General features: G+C 53.9%; 1 protein-coding gene across 4 annotated transcripts in view; it reads left to right on the forward strand.

Moving 5' to 3' along the window:
* Positions 1 to 22,662, forward strand: part of TBX5 (T-box transcription factor 5) — an 85,217-nt gene that overhangs the window by 34,720 nt on the left and 27,835 nt on the right. For 2 of the 4 annotated variants that reach the window (XM_057306083.1, XM_057306085.1), the window contains exons 2-6: positions 7,164 to 7,348; positions 9,010 to 9,104; positions 11,279 to 11,398; positions 12,217 to 12,364; positions 15,802 to 15,954. In XM_057306083.1, coding sequence (XP_057162066.1) covers positions 7,164 to 7,348; positions 9,010 to 9,104; positions 11,279 to 11,398; positions 12,217 to 12,364; positions 15,802 to 15,954 — 701 coding nt within the window. Of the gene's footprint in view, positions 1 to 2,363; positions 3,260 to 4,897; positions 5,471 to 7,163; positions 7,349 to 9,009; positions 9,105 to 11,278; positions 11,399 to 12,216; positions 12,365 to 15,801; positions 15,955 to 22,662 lie in introns of those variants that run through there. The other 2 variants (XM_057306084.1, XM_026514946.4) reach the window with 2 other exon arrangements.

Raw genomic sequence — 22,662 nt, forward strand, 5'->3', positions numbered from 1 at the left:
CGAATTTCCACTGCACCCTCCAGTTGAGGGAGGGGTACCCAGACAGGCTCCCCGCCCGATCTGGAGGTATTAGCCCAAGTCTCCCTCGTACTGGGTCAGAGCCCTGGAATTCAGTATATTTTCCTCCCACATCTTTTGGGGGCTGTGGGGACAGGCTGACTACAAGGGAGGCCTTTCTGCGGGTTGGAGCGCTCAGGCTCATGCAGCCCACGGGGTAAAATGTGGCTCCAGGTTCTCCGTTCAAGACCCTCACCCTTCTCCTCCAGGGAGGACTCCCTGAATTGGAGGGGCAAGAACAGAGAAGCTCCTTCGCGGCCAGAGCGCTGCTCCTTACCACCTTCTCTGCTCTTGGGGTGCTTGCAAATCTCTAGCCTCGAGATCTCAGCTGGGCCTCTAGAATGATGCTCCCACTTCCATTTCTCATTTTATGACCCTGATGGAGAGGGGAGGGAGCCTCAACCGCCAAACTTGGGGGAGCAGGGAGGGATATTTCCAAAGCACAAGGAAGAACACCGATGTGAACAAGAATAGTAGCAATAAGAATTCTCCGTGAAAAGACTGGAGGAGAATATTGGATATTAAAATAATAGCAATCGCCAGTATTCTTCCCAGATGCTTCCGGTCCAAAGGGAAGAAACTAGGAATGGAATAAAACATTGGGAAGGGAGATACCACGGTTCTGGAAAAAAAAATAACAGAGCCTGATTTAACTGGGCAGGAGGGGAAGTGACCCCCTGAGAAACGAGAGAATTTCTCTCCCTTAGTCTGACTCCCTCTTTTGCAAAAGGAGTTGGTCCAAGTTTGGTTTGGTTATATCTATTGTTATAATTCTTATTCGCTTTCCCAGGCCCTTCTGCTCTCCTCCCTACTTCTTGCCTGCAAGAGAGACCCAAGTCAGGCAGGGACGCATTGGAAAAGATCCCCAAAGAGGGTGTCTTCTTAAGCCAGATCTTTTTTGGGAGGAAAGAAAGAAGGTGGTTTGGGACTCGACTTTCCTAGAAACAGAGGCAGGAGTGAAGCATCAACAGTGGTCTCCACTTGCCTTTGCCTGGTTTGGTTTTGTACTTTTTATGAGGGAACCTCACTCTTCTACCCAAGGTGATATTAAAATCATTAAAATCAGGGCTGGAATTTTGTAAAATGAGGAAAATGCGTTTCGGGGGCAAACCCAGCTGGGGGGCAGGTCGCGGAACGCGGAGATCCTCCCGAAGAAGGAGGGGAGGCTGCATGTTGCCGCCTCGCTTTGGAACTAACTGCCCAATGACTGGGGTAAGGAATGGAGATGCTCAACACGGGTTGAGGTCTTTCATTTATTCGGCCCGTGGTCCGGCCCCCGGAGCGTCCGGAACAGGAGGTCCGGGAAGCTGGGGCTGCGGAATCCTCTGCGAGCCGGTCCAGGGGGTGGCGGGGCCCGCGCCGGGGATGAGAGAGAAGGGAAGCAAACGGAAAGGAACTCGCCCCGCTCGCTCGGAGTTTCGCCTTCCCTTTCCAGCGCCGGCGGGGCCCGGGCCTCCGTTTCCGGCCCACCTCGGCCCAGGGGTCACACGGGAACCCAACTCGAGGCCTCGGGCGAAGGATTTCGGCTTGCACTCCTGGCATCTGGGAGCAGACGCTGCACCCAACGGGCCTCGGATTGGGGAAAAGATAATTGTGAATAACTTGGGAAACGAAAGAGAATTTGGGGGCACAGTCACCGCGACCTGGCCGGGCGGAGGGACGCGCGCGGGTCCTGCTTGCTGGAAGCGGCAGAGTCTGCGGCCCGGCTGGCCCGGGCGCCCGCGTCCGGCGCTGGAAACCACTGCCCGTTCTCCCCGCGGGCCTGACCTTGGCTCCTGGGGCTGCTCGGTCGGCTGCGTTCCTGACTTTTCGCGGCCGCTCCGGCCCCAGACGTCCCGGGCCTGCAGCCAGGGCCTGCTTCGGAAAGCCCTGGAGGTTAGGGGCGAGCGAAACCCGGGATGGAACCCCGAAGCCGGGGGCAAGGCCAGATTCCGATGTCCGCTTCCCTCTCGACCCCTTGGCGGGAAGCTTACCCTTGCGGAAGGCCGGGCGCTCGCTTGCTCACTCCCGGGCCGGCCTAGCTCTTCCCTCGGCGCCGCCGGGGGCGTCTACGCAGTACGTTTCGCAACAGCACCCAGCGCGTTTCCAGCTGTGCGCAAAAGCTCGAGCGCATCCGCCACGGGGCGCTTAGAAGTTATGCCCATTGGTGAGACAAAAAATAATGCTAATCCTTATTACAAAACCAAATAGAGCGTCTCACCCAGTGCAGGCCCGGTCGCTGTAATTTTTCTCTGCAGAAATTTCCCCCCTCTTACCCCCCACCCCACGACTCACTCGCACCCCGCCCCCGCCGGGCCAAGCTGGGACGAGTTGCATCCCGGACCCAGCCAGAGGAGCTCTCACAGAATGGACTTTTTTCTCAGCAAGAACTTTGCGGACGACTCTCTTTCTTCCCTTCCACGCCTCGATCTCATTTCCCCCGCGCGATAACCCGGTAATTACTTCTACGCAGGTCTGCAAGCCGGCGCTGACTTATCGCGTCCCACACAGAACCAGCTCTGAGCGGCGCCTCGATATTCGTTTGCCGAGAGCTCCTCCTCGGAAAAAAGTAATTTTTTTAAATAATAAAAGGGCTCCCGCGCCTCCTCCGAGGGACCTCGTTCCACTCCAGAACAATTTGATTTCTTCCCAATCGTGGGCCGACGTGGGCTCCCACCTCCCTTCGCCAAGAGCCCCCTCCCCCTCCCCAAGAAAATCGATCTTGGCTCTATTTGTGCCTGATGTTCGCCACCCCCATTTCCCCAGAGAGCGCTGGGTTTGTTTATTTCTTTATTTATTCCCGTGGCCGAGGCGTCTGGGACTTGTGGCTACGCAGACCCGGGACTGATAGGCGAAGACGGACAGAAATTAACCTCCTGCCGCTGCCCCCCAGTCGAGCGTGACAGCGCGCGGGCCGGTTGCGTGACTCGTGACGTCTCCAAGTCCTATAGGTGCAGCGACTGGTGAGATAGTCGGTATCGCCTGGTTGCCTCTTTATTTTATTGGGGTATGCCTGGTAATAGTAATATTTAATTTGTCGAAGACCACAAACCAGCCTCGAGCTGGGAGGTACATACTACTCTTGACAGACGCTGGAAGAAGGCTTGGCCTAAAAGGGGTCTCTTTTGGGGGCCCTTTGCAAATTCTTCACTTGAACCCCCACTCCCCAGCAAGGCGCCACTGCTGGCTTCTGCACTGGAGAGAAGAGGTGGGATTTTTGGAGGTGAGTGTCCCCCTGGACAGCTATGGGGGGGGGATAGGTTTCGCTCAGCACTTTGCCTGGCTTCCGGCCCCAACTTGGTCCTGCTGGATACCCCCTCCCAGAGATGCTGTTTTTCACCATGGAAATAAGAATGCACTCTCTTGCATTTCGCCGTGAAGTGTCACCTGGCAAGAAGAGATTCCCGCTGGAGGTTTCAAAACCCCAGTTTCACTTGGGGGCCAGCGCAGCCTGCGCTCTGCAGACCAAGTGAATCTGGCCAGGCGGTTACTTGGGGGAGTTCAGATTTGCCCTCCCGGGAGGGGCCCGCAAATTATTTATGGGAATCTATTTTATCCGCAAATCTCTGCGAATTTAAAGGGATTGGAGAAGTCTTTCTGGATTTCCCCTTCCTTTCGCCAGAGACGCAGAGATACAAGCTCATCCCGAAGCCATGTTTGTTTCTAGTTTTTGGCCCTGGGTCGCCTCCTTAGCAAGCCCGACGTCCTCTGAGCGGACACTCTGGAAGGGAGAGGGTGTTTTCACACAAGTAAACTGCGGTGGTGGAAGGTTGTTTGCAAACCAACCTGGAAGTTGGAGTGAGAACCGTAGCAGATGCGGGGCTTGCTTTCCCCCCTGGTCGCCCCACTTTCTGGGATGGACAGTCCATTTTGTAATTCTCCAACGGATGGGATGTGTTACAGCCAGCTGGCTACTGATCTCCAGCACATTTCTCCTCTCTCCATCCCTTGGCCTGCAGGCCCAAGTCTCTAATCAGAGCCCCAGAAAACAATAGGGTGAAGGGGTCCAGGAGACACGGGTGGGAAACCGAAGGGAACCCTGACATTTATTCCAGGCACCAGTACTCGGTGCTCCAAACTGGGTCTGTTCAGGCTAAGACCTACTCACTGTGTTTATGCTTCTATTGACCTCTTCAACCCGCAAAATAATACATTTCAGAGACGGGGAGGGCAGGGAGAGGGGCCCAGGGGAGATGAAAACCCCAGCCAGTCTCCCATGACTGTTTGATTATTTTAATAAAACTGGGTACTGCCTGGGGTACAGCTCCAGCCCCGGAGGTCTAGTGGCCCTGGGGGTGGGAGCCCCTCGGCAGTTTCTGGGCATCTTTGATCTGGGCCCCCAATCCCAATGCATCTTTACCCTGCCTTCACCCTGGAGTAGCTGGGAGTTGGGGTGGTGAGTGGAGAGGGGGAGAGATGTCAGGGCGGCCGTCCGCGGCCAGTCGGGCCAGGCGGGGTCACGCAGCTCTGTCTTGAGGTCAGCGTTGGAGGGAGAACGTGGGCCAGGCTTCAGAGGAGGCTCGAGGCGTGTGCATGCAGCACAGTGCATTCAGACCCCATTCTCTGCACAGCCGTGTCGCCGAGATTACTTCCCGGGCAGGAGCCGGCAGGGTTTGCGATGATTTGCGCAGGATTTTTTGCAGCCACTGAGCCGAGCTCAGAGCAACAGAGATGGATGGAGGTTGGGAAGGGGGTGGAGAGGAGGGGTGATCTCAAGGTCTGGGTTTGAGAGTAGTGCTGTGATTTGAGTGTTCGGGAAATCTAATGGAAAAGGTGGTTGGGGGAGGGAGTGAGAAGAAAGAGGGAGGGAGGGAGGGAGGGAGGAGGGGGGCGGGAAAGAGGCAGAGGCAGGCTGTGTGCAGTGGGAGTTAGTTGGATAGGCAATTTCAGTACTTTGTAAGCATCAAGGCAGCCCAACGTCACTGAGCTCAGCTGAGTAGGCTTGTATTTCTGCGAGAGAGAGAGAGAGAGAGAGAGAGAGACTGACTCTCTTTCCTCGGATTCCAGAACTTTAACCCTGAAAGCGGCACCCAGAAAGAACCCTGACCATTCCCACAGCTGCCTCCTGTCTCCCAGCTTCCCCTCCCGAGGGGTGCAAGTGAGGAGCAGAGCCCCCGAGGTTCTAACGTGGAGCGTGCTCCCAGACGCTGCCGCTTGCTTTCCTTGGAGCCGTTCTGGCGCCTGACAACGTGCAAGTCTTTAGGGAGAGCAAGCAAGCGAGCGCAAAGCGGACGAGGTGCGTGCTGGAGGTGGGCAGTCGCTGCCGAGGCTCCAGCCGTGGGTGATCCTTTGTAGGCAGCGGTAGTGGCTAGTCTGGGCGAGCAGTCCCCGGCATAAGCCCCGGAGCCACCATGCCCGCGCCCCCGCCTCGCTGCCGGCTTCCCTGCTAGGAGCAAGAAGGGATGTGGTGAATGCACCGGCTTCGCCCAGCGAGGTAACCGCCCCCGCCGTTGGCCCGGGAGGCTCGGGGAGGGAGCCCCTCCGGGCCGAGTCGGCTCCGGGAGGCGCGGATGGCGGGACTCGAGCCCTGCCCGGGATCCTGCAGAGCCCGGCTTGCAGAGAGCTTCTGGCGCGTGGAGCCAGCCGGGGAGGCGCGCGGCCCCGGAGCGGCGTGGAGGTTTGCAGGACGCGCGGCCTGGTTCTGTCAAACCGCATCTAGCTCGCCCCCGCCAGCCCCGAGCTGCCGCCGACCCCGACCGGGGCGCGGGATGTGATTGTCCCCGCGGCCGGTGGCCGAGGCGAGCGCACGTGGGGGACGCCAGCCCCGGGTTCTTTTGTTGCAAGCCGGCTGCGGGGGGCTCCCATCACCGCCTCTCCCGAACCCCGAGGGTGTGGTGAGGGAAGCTGCCTGGGAGTCGGCCTCGGAAGCCGGCCCGCTCGGCCCCACTCTGGATCTGAAGCCCCCGCAGCCCTGGGTGGGATCCAGCCTCTTGCCGAAGCGGCTGTTAAGCTTTGGGGGGCCATCCTTGGCACTCCCTTCCCAGTCTAACCGGGTTCGGAGGGAGGAAATCCTTACTTGGAAACGTGGAGGAGATTGGAAAGGGATCAGAGCGAGAGGCAGGCTCCTCGGGGCTCGAACAGTTCTGCAGCTGTTACTTTTCGTGTTCCCACCTCCTAAGCCTGCAAGCCGGGCCATTCGACCCCTTGCGCCCGACCTAGGAGGCCGATCCAGCGTCTGAAGCCCAGAATTGATCTGGGACCCATCAGATCCTCGCTGCCCCCCCCCCCCAAGCCTGGGCCTGCACTTCCAGCGAGCCAGGCCCGGCTGAAGCTCGGAGAAACTCCCCTCGGCCTGGCCGCTAGTCAAAATGCCCGTCCCGGGCTGGAGAGCCGGGAAAGCCGGGAGAACGCACGGCTGGCCGGGGCAGGCGGCAGAGTGCGGGCCGCCGGCACCCAGGAGCGCGCCTCCCTCCGCACTGCCCCAGCACCGCTTTCCTGCCCTTTCCGTTTGGCTCCTTTTCATTTTTTTACCGTTGCTAAAAGTTGGGGGAAAGAGGGAGGACTCTTACTGTTGAAGGACTTTTAATTTTAAGGCCTGTGACTGATAAAGGATGAAGGTGAATTCTCCTGCGGACCTGGTCTCTCCATGTGCAAATCTTTCCCCTCCTCTGTTTTTGGTTTTGCAAGAGACGGGTTATTGCAGACATTTTGCCTGCTGCGGCAAAATATGCCTCTTGCGAGTTTTAATAAACAGAGCTGTGATGTCCTTCTGTGAATTTGACGAAGAAAAACAATTCTCAAAAGGACATTAGGTTTTTGTTTTGTTTTTGGTTCGTACCCAATGGCTTCCAAAAATACCCAGGCCTTATCTTTATTGGCTCTTCCAGAAGTCCAGACAAATTTGACGGGCAGCTGGCTTATCGTGGGGAGCCTGCGCAGGGGAGATGCGGGCCTCGCCTCCTCCGGGTCTGACCCGGGTCTTTCGCAAGAGGTTGTGCGTGGTCATAAAGTAGTAATAATGATAATAATAAAGGGACCTCCTGCAGCCTCCTTCAGCTGGGAACAGAGGTGCTGGGAGCTGCACACTGGGGGCCCAGCTGCTCCCTCCTGTCGCTAGAACAGCGTTTCCAACCTTCTTTTCTCTCTCTGCCTCTCTCTCTCTCTCTCTGTCTGCTTCCTGTCCTCAGAGCAGGACCCTGCGCGGGCACAGGGCGCCGGGCACACCATGGCCGACGCAGACGAGGGCTTTGGCCTGGCACACACACCCCTGCAAACTGAATCAAAGGATCTACCCTGCGACTCCAAGCCCGAGAGCGCGCTGGGGGCCCCCAGCAAGTCCCCGGCGTCCCCGCAGGCCGCCTTCACCCAGCAGGTAAGAAGACCTCCAGCCTCTCAGCCCTTTTGCAGAAACCGAAGGCCCCCCTGTGGGGGAGGGGCAGAGGGGTGGGTTATCCGTTGTCTGCAATGGTCCCCTTTCCTTTCTATCCGCACTCATTCCACCGTGCTGTGCCCTGCGTCCCCAAATACCAGTATACTCCCATTCACTTTATTGTGACGATAATCTTTACGGCCAAGAGGATTTTGGAAATACACTGAAGTTGTTAGAGAAGTCTTAATTATCTGGCTATTTGGGGCCAGCTAACAATAGCCCAGATCATTCCTTTGCTGCTGCACTAGGTGTAGACTCAGCCCCAAGCACCTCATTAAGGGCTGGGTCAGCGGCCTCTTCAGGCCGGCGTGAGCGATGGCTTGACCCCTCTTCAGATCTTCCCTAGCCTTCCCCTCCGCCCGCCTCCTCTGTGCGGCCGCCCAGACCCGGGAGTTGCACTGTTGGTCTTGGACCGGGCTCTGGAGGGCTGGCTCACCCGGGCCGGTGGCGGGAAGCACAGGGCTGTGCCGGGAGGTTGCAGGGAGCCACAGACTCCCCTGGCTGGAAGCTGGGCCCGAGTAGAGGGTGAGGCCTCCGCGCACTCTCTGTGTCCTATTCCCCGGGCACTCGGGATGCTCAGGGCGGCCCGTGTAGCTCTGGATGATTTTAATAGGGTGTCAGATGGTGCAAAGCGGGGTGCCTTGACCAGAAGAGATATTTGGATGTAGCCAAAACCTTTCTTTGGGATTTCGATCGATCGATGTCCTTCCTGGCTATTTTATCACCTGTCTCTTTGCCTTTCCCATCTCAGGAAAACACATGGATGGTTGGTTATAGAGAACAGAGGGCGGTGGGCCCAGAGTTTGGGAAACTCACACTGTTTTTCTTTTTGGAAAAGCAAATCCATTTATGACACAGTTACGGATTATTGCAAAACAAAGATTTTTGTATATGTATTTTTCGCATCGGTTTTGTAAAATAGCTTTGAGTTGAAAGCTGGAATGTTGAATAGTTTCGGCTGTGCCCAGAATCAAAACAGCTCGCAGTGAACGAAGTTGGGTGTGGGGAGAACCTAGAAGGTTTGCTAAGATAGACATTTGAGAATTAATTTTTTTGGACTGTGGGAACCTATTATAATATCGAAACATTTTAAAATTGAGATTTTTCGCGTATGTCTCTGCACGCCATGGTGAGACTAAAGGCATGTTACGCACGGGATCCGCGTGTTTGTGTGTGCCCATCTGGGTGTCTATAGGAGGGTGTTCTGAGTGGGCTTTTTGAGATCGAGTGTGTTTGTTTTTGCTTTTGCTTTTTAGCTGCATCTTGGCTGAAAAGGATTGAGATTGGTTCCCCCCCTTTTCTTTGGCCTCAGTCTGTCCTCTGATGGGCTGATATTTGGGGACTTTTCTCTAGCCTTGTGGTGGTGACATTAGGAGACAGCAGTGCACTGCGGGCGGGTGCACGGGGCACGCACAGGGATTCCTGGGCAGGACTACCCTGTGCTCCAGAGTCCACGAAGCCCAGCCTTAGGCCGGGGGCAGTTCTCAGCCTCGGAGCCCAGAGGCTCTGGAGGGAAGGAGACGTCCGTGTTTGGGGGGAGTTTGGGGAGGGAAGGCCCACTGCTCCTGGGGCTTGTCTGTGTGACTTTTCTCTCTTTCCTGTAGGGCATGGAAGGGATCAAAGTGTTTCTCCACGAAAGAGAACTGTGGCTGAAATTTCACGAAGTAGGCACGGAGATGATCATAACCAAGGCTGGGAGGTGAGCCGGCTACCTCCGTGAGGGGCCTGGGGAAATCCTGTCGGAGACGAGGAGGAAAGGCGGCTCAGAGACCCGAGAGACCGAGATCCAGAGAAGGCAGAGGGGCAGAGAAAGGCGAGAACAGAATAGAGCAGAGAGAGAGAGAATGAATGTATTTTGTTCAACCCGTCTTGGGTTAAAGATGCCTGGAGAACTCCGCCAGTGACCTCCATCCCTGATGGGGGGAAATGCCTGCAAGACAGAGCATTTCTCCTGCTTCCTATAGAAGAAGAATCGAGAGCTTGTGGGGCGGGGGGGGGGGGGGGGCTGCGCTCAGTGGAACGATTGGTAATGGGAGAAAGTGGGACGAGGGGGAGAGAGAACGGGAAGCCAGAGAGGTGCGGAGTCGGCACAGAGATGAGACCCGCTTCCAGCCTGGACTCCTGGCCCCCACCCTCCTTCCTACCCTCCCTGACCTTGGAGCGAGTCCAGAGTCCCACCCGATTGCCAAACTCTGAATCTTTGAATGTATTCGCTACCTCTTTCATTGTTTATAGAAAGGAGGGAAAGGCTTTGAAACTGAACCGGGGCTCGGCCGGGCTCTATATACAGACACCGATAAACACGGCACTTTCGGCAGTTTCGCCAAGACACTCACCCCAGCGTTCCCCTTAAAAGCTTGCGGTTTTTAGCTAGAAATGCTAGACGGCAGGGGGAGGCTGGGGGAGGGTGGTGCAGCCCTGTATCTCAGGGTGCCAGTGTGCCCAGGCCTAGGGACATCCTCACCGCATGCTTCCCGGTGCTGGACTGGCCCTCCGCGTCCCGAAGGGCAGAAAGCCCCGAGTCAGCCCCCAGCAGGCGTGTGAAGCCGGCGTGTGAAGCCGGCGAGGCCAGTAGGCCCGAGCCACCGAGTGTGTGAAGGGGGAGGGCGGAGCTGCCCCGCCAGACGCCCCCCGGTTCTCTAGCCGAAGCCTCCCGCAATAAACTGACAACAGTGACATTTATTATTATTTGAAATTAAACAACGTCTGCTCCCCCGCTCGGCCTGAGTGAACTAGGAGGCGCGGTCTGTTTATACTGAAGAACTGAGCTCTTCTTCCCATTCTGCCGAGGAAGGAAAGACACGGCCGGGCCCCCTCTGCCCCCAGCCCGTGCAGAGGGGATTTAACTATAAAAGGCCTGGGAGGCCTCCCGCGCTCCCGCCTGCAGGCACACGCGCTCAGCCAGATAAACACCACTAGCCTTGGGCTCCAAGGCCTCCCTTCACTCACCCCTTCCCGCCATCCCTGGGTGAGCCAGGATCCGGCAGCTTGTCCTTGCTGGCTTTCCGGGGCTCACGCCACCCCCCTCCACGGGAGGGCTGGGAATTTGGAGCGCGCCCCAGAGCGCAGAGGGAGTGGGTACAGCGCCTGCAGGGCCGCATCCCGGTTCCGGCCCCGGTCTTTCCGAAACCAAACCCACCTGGGTTTTGCGTTTCTTTGCCGAGGGCCAAAGGGTTCAGACTCTGCAAGAAGAGTGCCAGGCGCCTTGGAGAAGCTGGGGGGCATTTAGGAATACATTTTGGCTAGAGGCTTCTGGCAGAGGCCACCAGCTGAGCTCTACTCTGGGGACGGCGGACCGCAGCCAGGACAGGAAGTGTATGGGCACCCATGGGTGTGCGGTCCCGAGGGCGCACACAGCCCGGTGTCCTCCTGCAGCGGCAGCCATGGGCTCAGTGGCTGGAGCATCTGCCTGGGCGCGGGAGGCCGGCTTTTCCCCTAACAGGGCTCCTTCTGCCCCTAAATTAAAAAACAGGTTTCTGGCTCCGAAAAAAGCATTTACAAAGAGCAGAATTGGGGGTTCCAAGCAGGGCCTTCTTCATAACTGGTTCTTTCTAGAAGCCTTGGCCTCCAGGTTTCTATTTTCCTCCTGGTTACAAATAGCCACCAGCCTCCCGCTCACCTCTAGGCCTATCTCCTCCCCAAAACTTCAAGGGAAACCTGGAATGGATCTTGCCAAGAGCGGAGCGGGGGCTGCTTTTCTCCTGCGTGCTCCTCCAGGAGGAGTTGCTTCTTCCATTAAGATGTGTAGACCTGCTCTTTACAGTATTGGCATTAAAATTCTCTCTCTGTGTCTTTCTCTCTCTCCCCTCCCCCTTCCCTTTCTCCGGCTTCCTGCCTTCTCCGTCTTCCTCCCTTCCTCCCCTTCTCTCCCAGGCGGATGTTTCCCAGTTACAAAGTGAAGGTGACCGGCCTTAATCCCAAAACGAAATACATTCTCCTCATGGACATCGTTCCGGCCGATGACCACAGATACAAGTTCGCAGATAATAAATGGTAGGCACCGCCCGGCGTGGGCAGGTGGGGAGGGCAAGGGGGAGAGTGGAAAGCCAGACTCCCCTCCCCCTGCATTAAACCGAGAAGCAGTTTTTGAATTCCCAACTGTGTGGGAGTGCCAGAGGCTTTTGCTGCTATCCCCGACCACCCTGAGAGGAATAAATAGCAGCCATTAGCCCCCATTTTATAGACAAGAAAACTGAGGCTCTGTGGAAGTGAAGGGCCTGTGTCTGTTGCTACACCCGCGGGGTGTGGATTTTAAAAAGGGGATTGTTTCCAAGCGCTGGAGGTATTTCTGGGGGCATAAAACCATTTACAGTTATTTTTTATGAGTTACTTGCTTTGAACATGCCTTTTTATGAAATTGCAAAGTCGGGCCGTGGTATTTGAGTTAAACAGGCAAGAGAGGAGAGGTCCATTCCTTGTTTGCTCGTGTGGCTGCCAAGCGTGCAGAGGCTGGAAGAGGAAGGCCCATTTGAAAGCCCTCAAGGACTTTGCTTAGACTTTTTTGTCCAGGTTTCCAGAACCTACTGATGATGGTCCATAGGCAGCAAGAGGCCACGAGGCCCGGCAGTGGCGCCCCTGGTGCAGGGGGAGGAGTGAGGTGGAAGAAGAAAGAGCCGGGTGGGGGATTCGCCTGGACACTGGCCACAGGCCTTCTGGGCACCTGGGCTTGCAGATGCCCAGGCGAGGCCCGAGGGTCAGGCCATTTCCAGAACATTCTCCTGTATTCAGCAGCCCTTGCCTGGCCCGGCACAGGACCCCGCCAGCACGACAGGGCGCTAAGTCTGGGCGGGTTTCGCCCCTCCTTGGTCCAGGTCTGTGACGGGCAAAGCGGAGCCCGCCATGCCGGGCCGTCTCTACGTGCACCCGGATTCGCCGGCCACCGGAGCGCACTGGATGCGGCAACTGGTCTCCTTCCAGAAACTCAAGCTCACCAACAACCACCTGGACCCATTTGGGCACGTAAGTACCTGGTGCAGCCTGCTTTCAGTCTCTGTCCGTCCTTCCGTCTGTTTTGTCCTCTCTCCTCTCCCTCTGCTGGCTCCTGAGTTTCTCTCGGCTCCTCACACACCCGTTTCTCCTTTCTTTGCCCCACTCCACCAGCCTGGGTCTTTTCTTCTCTCGGCCTCCCTGGTCCGGACTTCTTCCCTTCCAGCTCCACTGCTCTCCTGTGCAGTCCTCTGTGTGGGCCACGGTCCCATCCTCTGGGGCCGCCTTTCCCGGGGAGCAAGAGACCCGAGGCCTGGGGGAGACTGAAGTGCACATCCCTGCTTCAGACCTCAGTCCCATCGGTGATGAGGGGTGGAGGGTTGTGTGTTTCAGATCTCAGAAAACCGGGTCCTTCTAGCCCAGTGGGGACTCAGCACAGGCTGTCCAGGGCTGGACCCTGGTGGGAGCCATAGATACCTTTCCTGCTCACTTCTAAATCCTGCCTTATTATTGAGATGGTCCAGCTGACAGGGAGACCCCAGGCCACCTGCTCCCTCTTTTAAAGATGGGGAAACCAACCTGCCAGAGGCCAACCTTGGTACCTCTTTTTAGCTGGTATCTTGGGTTTATCTGTTTTTTCCTCCCAAGGTCCAGCTTCTCCCCTACTCGCGCTGCGCCCGGAGCAGGCAAACCTGGACCAGAGTTCTAAACCTGGAGTCCGCATGCCCCCTCCCCACAGAGCGGCCTGGTTAACCCCCTGAATCTGCAGGCAGGACATTGAGTGTGCTCCCCCCACCTTCCAGGAGAATGTGTAACGTTTAGTAGATTCGCTGGCTTTAAGTAGATTCTTTTCCTCAACGAAAAACAAATGAAGAACAAAACATTGATTTGGGGAAAAATGTCTCTAGATCTTTTCATTGGCAATAATTGATCAGCAGGACAGAACACAGTCTCTGAATTCAGTGTGTTCAGAACCCTTGGCTTTAATGAGCTCCTTTGTCTTTGGGCACTTGGCCCTCATAGCAGCCTAGAAAGGAGAACAGAAATGCGTAGCCTTTATAAATAGGAGTCCAGGGGCGGGGAGGAGACTCGCCCAAGGTCATGCAGCTTGAATTTGGGAGCAGGGATTTGATCTCTCTCTTTCCAAGAGGGCTCTCTGTCCTGCCCTGTGGTCTCTTTAGGGAACATCAACAAACACATGGTCCTCAGTTGAGGCAACTGGGTTTGAATGGATTTGATCTGGAGGAGGGACAGTTTGTGAAGGTCCAAAGAGAGAATCTTCTCCTGTGGGGCCTTGGGGCTAAAACCCTGAACCCGCAGGATCTGTGGTGGGGAGGGGACAGTGATGCAGGCCACGGCAGCCTCTGCACGTGGTCCAGGCGAGCTTGAACTGCTGGCGGCTGGGGAAGAGAGAAGGCGGGCCGGTTCCCTTCCTGCGCGCCGTGGGGAAGGAGCAGAGGGTGCCGATGGGGCGCTTCAGGGCAAAACGCCCGGCCTCCTTCCCGTTTCAACCAGGCAGTTTGCCGGCAGCGTCCCGTGGGCGGGAGCATCCCCGGGCAGAATGCCCTCCAGCTTGCGGGGCGTCGGCTGGCCGGGGTGACCCGTACCTGCGGGGGCAGAACCCAGACTCTAGGGTAAGCGCCTGGGAGAAATGGGACGGTTTTCCCGCCTGGCTGGCGGCCTCCTGGAGGCTGGGTGGTACCCTTTCGTGGGGGACTCTGTGGAACCTTGGTGCCGGGCAGCGGGACTCTCCTCCAGCCCCACTCGCGCCTAGCTTTCCCCCTGCAGCCCCGGCAGTGCCCTTTGGGGTCTCGTCGGGGTGGGCGCCTGGGGAAGGCTCGCGGCCCCGCAACCAGGCTCCGCACTCTCGAGAATTTCCAGTCCTCCCGAGCCCGCGGAAGAGGGAGGGTGCTCGGGGCGGCCTCGGGCTCCCCCGCTGCCACGCAGCCCTGCCCCCCAACTTCGGACTCGGAGTCCAGAGCCGCCCTAATGAAATTAGGAGCCATTAGATCGCCCTCGCGCTGATGTCTCCACACTGTCCCTGGCCGTCAAAGCAATTTGGCTAAGCCGGGACGATGGCCGCGCCGGCCGGGGGCTGCGGCGGCCCGCGGGGCCCCACTGCGTCTATCTGTCGCCACGCCGCCCCGGCCGGCGTCGCTATCGGCCAGGGAGGCGGCCCGGCCGCGGCGGCCGGAGATTAGAGCCGCGCGGCCGGGGTCGGGAGCCGCGGGGCCCCGGGTTCTCGCCACTCCCCGCCTCCCCTCCCCCTCCTCCAGGCGGGTCTCTAGGGTTGGCCCAAGGACCCTGCCCCAGGGTCATCAACGCAAATAATCAAAGACACCGGGACAGCCTCCGCCGCTCCAGTTGGCGGTCCTGGGGAAAAAGCAGGCCGGAGTGTCAGCGCGTTAAGCGCGGCGATTGGCCCATTCGGTGGGTACACATCCGAACGCCTTGATAAATGTTCGCATTCGCAGCTTCCCGCAATCATCAAAAGCCAGGCGTCCTCCAAACAGCGAAGACCGTTTTGTTAGCAAGATGCTCATCTCCTAGGACTAGCCCTGCTCCGCAGAGAGGGTGTGGGGTCTGGAGCCTTCCTCCCCCTGGATACTGATTGTAGAGTAGTCGTATTAAAGGTGCAGCTGCAGCAGGAGGACCCCACTTGTCTCTGGGAGCACCCCAAACACGGAGGCAGTAGAAAGGAAAGAGAAAGAGCGCATTCCCAAAAAAGCGATGCAGGGGTTCTGTCCGGGGCCAAGTCTGGAGATAATTCCGACTGTGGGTCCTGAAACGTTGATAAAGTCTTAGAAAGGGAACCTGGAGAGAAGCAGGTCCTCCTCTGGTGGTGGTGGGATGGGGGGTGCTTCTTCCCCCTAATCTCACCATCCTTGGAGTTCCACTGGCCATCCCATTATCTTCTTTTTTTTTCATTGACTCTACTTTGCACGTTCTCCTAACAACGGGCCAAACCTGTGATTTCTATTTTAGTTCTGCAAACACTGGTGTTTTCCTTTTCCGTCTTAGAGGGTTTTTGGGGGGATGTTTGTTTGTTTGTTTGTGTCTTCTCCCCTTTCATTGCAAAATTGATGCTTAAACTTCCCCCTCGGGCACCAGTTCCTTGCTGCAGACTCCAGACTCTCTCTCGTTGGGGGGGGGGGGAGTACCCTATGCAGGAGTTAATTTATTAAGCAAACTTTATTAAGAATTCTGATTTACTGCCGTGTGTGCTTTGGGTAGATTCCTGGAATATTACCCTGGCTTTTTGGGTTGGAAATTGTCATTTTTGAAATGTTTCTTTTTAATGAAATCACTGGCCCCTTTTCAAAACAGGAGAAAAAAAAATCAGACCTTTTTTTTTTTGTTGTTAAGAGCCTGTATAAAGAGGTGAATTTTAGGGGTGGGGAGAGGGCATTTATCTGGAAACAAAGGGGTTTTGATTTTTCTTACAATCTCATTTTCCTTATTATTTTTAGATTATTCTAAATTCCATGCACAAATACCAGCCCAGATTACACATCGTGAAGGCGGATGAAAATAATGGATTTGGCTCAAAAAATACTGCGTTCTGCACCCACGTCTTTCCTGAGACAGCCTTTATCGCCGTGACTTCCTACCAGAACCACAAGGTAAGCGCGAGGCCCGGGAACCAGCGTGCTGGGGCCGCCTGTGCCTTTGCAGGAAGATGCAGGGGTCTCCTGCGGAAACTTTTAAGCTTTAAGGGTCGCCATTCCCTCACAGCAGGCACCAGTTTCTACCCCAGGGGGCTGGGGCAGGGACCAAGCTACAGCCTGAAGGTTGCCTATGTTTGTACTATATTCATGGGTTTTGTGGGACTCTCTCTCTGTCCCTCTGTCTCTCCTTGTCTCTCTGTCTCTATCTCTCTCTGTCTTTTGCACACACACCAGTTAGAAACAAACTTGTCCAGTCATAGGTGACGCCACATTCAAATACAGGAAGGCATCTCTCTGCACTCACGAAGCGATCGCCCGGAGGAAGAAAGGTCCTTTTATTGCAGGGCTCTGTGCTCTTGGGTGGGGGCCTGGTGCCACCTTTGTGGACCCTCTTTTTCGGGTGAGGGTCTCTGCTCCAGTTTGCCTTTTGGATGCATTTCAACTTGACCTGGGGCAGGTGGCAAAGTTGCCAGAAGCCTTGGGCTTGGATGTGCAAGATGCTTTCCTCATTGTGTCCGTGGTTGCTGGTCCCGGATCACAGTGAGGCCGGGTTGGCATTGTTGAAAACAAGAACGCAAACCAAAGCGACCTGTGCCCCCACTCCCCCAGCAGCTCCCAGGAGCTAGAGCAGACCACAGCAAAACCACAGCTTGCGGAGGGGCGGGGATGCCTGTCTGCCAGAAAGAGGCTGCAGTGTGGTGTAGACAGGAAGGTACAGCTCCATCCTGTCAACGTCAGACCCCATGCTGTTCAAAAATCCAGGCCCTGATTTCGGCATTTCCAAGCTGGACAATGATGCTGGAATAGGGTACCCCATCACTGCAGGTTGGGGGGGTATCTCTTCTTTTTTCCCAGGAGAAAGGGCTCCTCTTGACTTTTCATGGTTCACTTCTGTTCCTTCGAAACTTAAGTGCCCCTGGATTCATTTTCTTGGTGGGTGGGCGGGATTGAGGGATTCTTAATCCTGGTTCTGAAAAGACATAGGATCTGGCAAGGCAAGATACAGGGTGGGGGGCACTGTGGGGGTGCAGGTTGTTAGCTTTAAGTAGTGTGATCTGGGTTGGAGGACGGTGGAAGGGGAATGTAGGGGCTTCCATATGGGATCAGTGAGGGCGGGTCACTGGGGCAACAGAAGGAGATAGACATGGAGATGGTGACGCCCTTCGTCCTCCACAGCTCCTGTCCCCACCTGCAAGATAAGGGCAGGGTGGCGGGAAGTTACAGGGGCTGTGTAGCCAGATGGGAGAGCCCGGGGCAGGGGTGAGGGGTGGGTTTAGCACCCTATAGCCTCCTGCCTACAGGCCCAGGTGTCAGATAACACCCCCCCTCCCCCCCAGCGAAGCCAGGGCAGTTACACGATGGTAAGCTCCAAATTCGGATTGTCAGTCAGCAGGCCAGGCTCTGATGGATGGTCCCTTCTAGACTGCAAGTCCTGTCTGGGGACCCAAGTCTTGAGAGCGCTTCCCTCCAGAAGAAAACTCGCTCTCTCCAAAATGCAATTATTTTTTAAAGGGGAAGAAGGATTTTTCTGAATTCCATCCCTGACTTGTCAAACCAACAAGAGCAAAAACATTAAGGTCAAATACTCTGAAAATTGCAAAACTATTTCAGGCTAATTTGGGTCTGGCTGCTAGAAACCTGTTTCCTCTATGGCTATTGTAAATCTATGTTTAACTTTGTGGTGACAGTCGCAGGGGAAAAAATTGGAAAAAATAGCAACAAGGACACTCAGTCTCACCACTCCCTCCCTCCCTCCCTCCCTTTCTTATGTATGCATATACATACACACATACGTATATATTTATATATTTATATATTAATACACACACACACGTAGACCTGACAGAGCGTCCAAAGACATATCAGATTTTCTTTTTTTTTTTTCTTTCTTTTCAACTAAGAAAGCCCAGACTCACACAGAAAGGACAGGAAATGGTAGATTCCTGAAAGGGACCTGCTAAAGAAAGATGTGAGTGCTCGGGTCCTTTGGGGGAAATCCCTAAGCTCTCTCTAGGTATGGTCTTAAGGTCCATCAGGCAAGGCTAGATCTGAGAAAGCCTGTACTCTCTCTCTCTCTCTCTCTCTGCTTTTTTATAAAAATATTTTATTTATTTATTTGTCAGAGAGAGCGAGCAAGCACACAAGCAGGGGGAGCAGCAGGCAGGGGGAGAAGCAGGCTCCCTGCTGAGCAAGGAGCCCGAGGTGGGACTCGATCTGATCCCAGGACCCTGGGATCATGACCTGAGCCAAAGGCAGCTGCCCAACCAACTGAGCCACCCAGGCATCCCTCTTTCTTGTCTTTCTCTTTTTTTTTCTTTCTTTCTTTCTTGCTTTTTGAGGCATAACTGTCGTACGATATGCTGCAGTTTTTGAGGTATACAATTTAACGAGTTTGACGTGTATGTAGCCATGAAGCCATCATTGCGACCACTCGTGAATATACCCCACTCCCCCATATTTGTATTTTTTTTAAAAACATGTCCTCCCCAATGAATATATTTAGAGATCCATGCACTTGAAGGAGTGTCGGCGTAATGGGGTGCGTACATGTGAGATTTGAGCACAGTCTAGGGGATTGTGTGTCTAAACGCTCATGGGTCCAAATATGTGTGTCTCCAAACCCACGTCTGGATAGACGTGTGTCTGATGACCACACAAAGGGCTCACAGATGGGAATTTGGGTATTGTTTTGTTTTGTTTTTGATTGCTTGGGCCATAAAGTTTTTTTTAGCCAGCCTGACATCCGGAAGAGGGATTTCATAGGAGACAACTTTCCGTCAGTCTTCCCCCCACCCCATGTTTTAGTTGTGAAATACCAAAGGCGCCTATGTTCTCTGTCAGGAGGTCGTCTAAAGCAGTACGTTTTTCCAGCCCAGTCCAGGGCCCCTGTAGGCGTTCCTCGCGTGGATATAGGACGTGTGACTTAATTACTCAGGCCAAGCAGAGTGTGGTTTGTGGACTCTGGTCCCTTTATTGTCCCACCTGGGCGAGGTGTTGCGACTCTTGACGTCGTGGGCAGAAGCCACCTGCACTCTTACTTACCCTGGCCTAGGGTTCAGGTGGGACTCTGGAGGCAGAGTCCTAGGTTTAAATCCATTTGGCTTGGGCAAGTTACTGGACTCAGTTTTCCTCATCTGTTAAATGGGGATGATACAAGAATTGTGTGTTGGTCATCGTGAGGACTAAACGAGGTAATCCTTGGGCAATGTGGAACGCCGAGCATTACACACATTCCCACACGGAGGGTGAATGATGATGCCCTTGATTGACGGCCCAACCGATCCACTTATAACAGGACAGCTCCACCCAAAACGCAGGCCCTGGGAAACTCTTTGCCTTCCCTGATTACTTGGGAATCAGAAGACCTGAGCTTTTACCTAAGTTCTTCTTACCATGTTTGATAGACATCTACAAGTGTCGGTCTTTGTGGGTGAGTTCGTTCACCCCCTGAACATGCCATCAATTCAGGGACTCTTTGCCTCTCGTGATGCTTTGGATGCACGAGCGAGGACAGAACCGCAATGCACGGGATTAAATTGCCAGGACAATTTGGGACACTCGTGTTTGGTGTAAAGGGCCCGATGCCTTCAGAATGCTCTTTTTCTGCTCGGATGCCCGTAGGCCAGGTGGAGGCAGGTACGTGGCGGGCTTCATGTGTTAGGCTGGGGTCCCGCACCCCTCCGCCATGGGGCTCCTAATGACACGACGTGTTTCCTCAGCCCAGCTGTGATCCCGAGCTGGATTTAGGAGTTATTTCCCCAGATGGCTGACAGCTTGAAAAAGATATTTAAAAAACTCGACTCTTCCGCAGCAATGCCGTTTGCTCTGTGAAACACGTTTTTGTAAGGTTTTCACTGAGGCTGTCAGCAGCGCCCAGAACAAGCCCTAGAAATATTTAGGTGTTAAAAAAAGATCACGTGGGCATTTCATTTCTCTGCTCTTGCAACAATGGCTGTGTATGCAAGCATGTCTATCCCCCGATATTAACTTACTTTGCCATTAAAAGGCATTTTTTTCCTCCTGCTTAAATCATTGTGTAAGGAGTCTGTATTTATGAGGTATGAGCTTTCTGGTTGGGACCAGGAAATGAACCCCTAATAGAGAGACATAATTAAGATTTTTGGCTCTCGTGAGGGTTTTTTTTTTTTTTTCAAAAGCAAGAATTCACAACAATTATTCTCATTAATTTTTACAACCTCTGTCTCACTGGTGGGAGCTGGTATTTATATTTGTTTTAGCTCCCGCCCCCCACCCTCCCCCGGATATCCGGTTTTATGCTGATCTTGGAGGGAGTACGTTCGTTCGTGTGACGAGTGCAAGTCGGTTTCAGTGGAGCCGGTTAGTAGAACTCAGACACCCGAGCGTGTCATGTGCCCGTGAGCGAGCGAGCCAATGTGCGGCATGTTCGGAAGGGAATTCCAGAGCCGGGGTTGTAGGGAATCCGGCGGACATTTTCACCTAACATTTCTCAACGGGAATAATCCTCATATATGTACTCAGTCTACGAACAAGACATACGTAAGATCAACATGCCTCAGTGTCTATGTAGCAAACTGTGCTTGTCCCGTGCAATCCTATTTCGGCAGCTCAGACATCAGGTAGTGGTAGGACCTGTTTGAGGTGCAAGGAATAGTTTCGAGCAAAGGATTTTTGCAGATAAAAATACCAAAACCCACCTCGCCTCCTTTTTTTTTTTTTTTTCCCCTCATGGTAATTGTTTGTCCCGAGCTCTTGGTGGAACAGTGACATCATGGACTAGGCATTAATTCAGCCCAGATACCACACCCGTGTTGCCTACAAAACTCACAGGGAGTGCAGCGAGGATTCCCTCCACCCCTTTTTGAATGATCTGATTTTTACTTCACATTTTGCAAATGCCTCCCCACCCCCCACCTTTAAAGAAAAGCATGATTTGTGGTCAGTTGGGTTGCACTTTTTTTTTTTTTTTAAAATGACAAAGCCTGAGTGGGGAAAAAAGTTCCACTAGGTGATGGGCTGTTGGACTCAAAATAGAAGTGGATTCGGGAGTGTACATTTTAAAGACCATTTTCCTAAGAGATTTTTACAGACTTTCGACTCATTCTGAAGGGTCAAGTCAAAATCAGAGAGTTGCAGGAGCAGGTCCAGTTTTTTTTAAAAAAAGAGGCAGGAGGGAACGAGTGGGCACATAAAGACCCACACCTATTTTAAAAGTTTTAAAATAGGTCTTATTTTTTTAGAGTAGTTTTAGGGCGACAGCAAGGTTAAGTGGAAAAGTACAGAGAGTTCTCTTCGACCCCCGGTCCCTCCGTCCTCCACAAAGGCTCCCCCACCATCAACATCGCCCACCGGAGGGGGGCATTTATTTATTTATTTTTAAAGATTTTATGTATTTATTCGACAGAGAGAGAGACAGCCAGCGAGAGAGGGAACACAAGCAGGGGGAGTGGGAGAGGAGGAAGCAGGCTCCCAGAGGAGGAGCCTGATGTGGGGCTCGATCCCAGAACTCAGGGATCACGCCCTGAGCCGAAGGCAGAGGCTTAACCGCTGTGCCACCCAGGCGCCCCGGAGGGGGGCATTTATTACAATCGATGAACCTACACTGAGACGTCGTTATCACCCAGAATCTACATGAGAGCTCACTCTTGGGGTCGTCGATTCTGTGGGTGTCCATAACTATGGATGCGTATCGACCGTTACATCATCATACAGAAGAGTTTTCCTTAAAGTCCTCTGTGCTCTGCCTATGCACCCCTTCCTCCTCGCCCAGCCTCTGGCAACCACTGATCCCTTTTTACTGTCTCTATAGTTTTGCCTTTTCCCAAACGTCGTATGGTTGGAATCATATAACATATTTTTAAAACATTAATTTTACCTATATTTTTTATTGCAAGCACACACACATACACGTGTGTAATCTACTAATCTCATGTTCATTATAGAGTCTTGGAGTTAGAAGGAAACCTTATCAGGCCATCTCTTCTGGAAAAGAGAACATACCCGAATGCCTGCCCCAAAATGGATGAATTATGGGTGCATTCAGTCGTTAGGACTCCTGGTTTCTCAAAGAAACTTGCTCAGTTTCTCAAAGTCTGGAACTCTACTACTGGGGGTAGCTGGGGTGGTTTTTGTAGGTACTTGCGTATGATGGGATCACAGAAAATTGTTCTCCTTTCGATTACCTTTCTATTCACCTATCAGGGAGAGAGTTCAGTACCAGTGTGTGTCAAATACGTCTCTAAAAGTGTCTCGTTCCCCCTTGCCACAAAGTGAGGGCAGGCCTTGGGTTTAGAACTTTCTGCGGGGGCCAGTAGAGAGAATTTGATACGATAGTTTTCCTTTTATTGAATAGCTCATGATTCTAGTTTGAGGTAGAGAGAAGTGATATTCTATTTTTTAATAAAATACATGTAAAGCGAAAGTGGTTAGATTTAAACCAAAATACTGAGCAGAGACCAGTGTACAGGTAGATATGATTATTATAGATATGACTTTATATTATACATATAAATAATATATATTATATACTATTATATAATAATAGGATCTGTGAGTCTGCGCTCACGCTTATAGACCATGTGTTGATGGTGTCCGTGAACGTTCTGACCATCGAACCCAAGATCCCGTTCTGTTGCTAAGTTTTGTGCATGGCAACGAACATGTCCAAGAAAAGGGCTCTCTCTT

The sequence above is a fragment of the Ursus arctos genome, unplaced genomic scaffold (assembly GCF_023065955.2).
Source record: "Ursus arctos isolate Adak ecotype North America unplaced genomic scaffold, UrsArc2.0 scaffold_34, whole genome shotgun sequence".
Taxonomy (NCBI): domain Eukaryota; kingdom Metazoa; phylum Chordata; class Mammalia; order Carnivora; family Ursidae; genus Ursus; species Ursus arctos.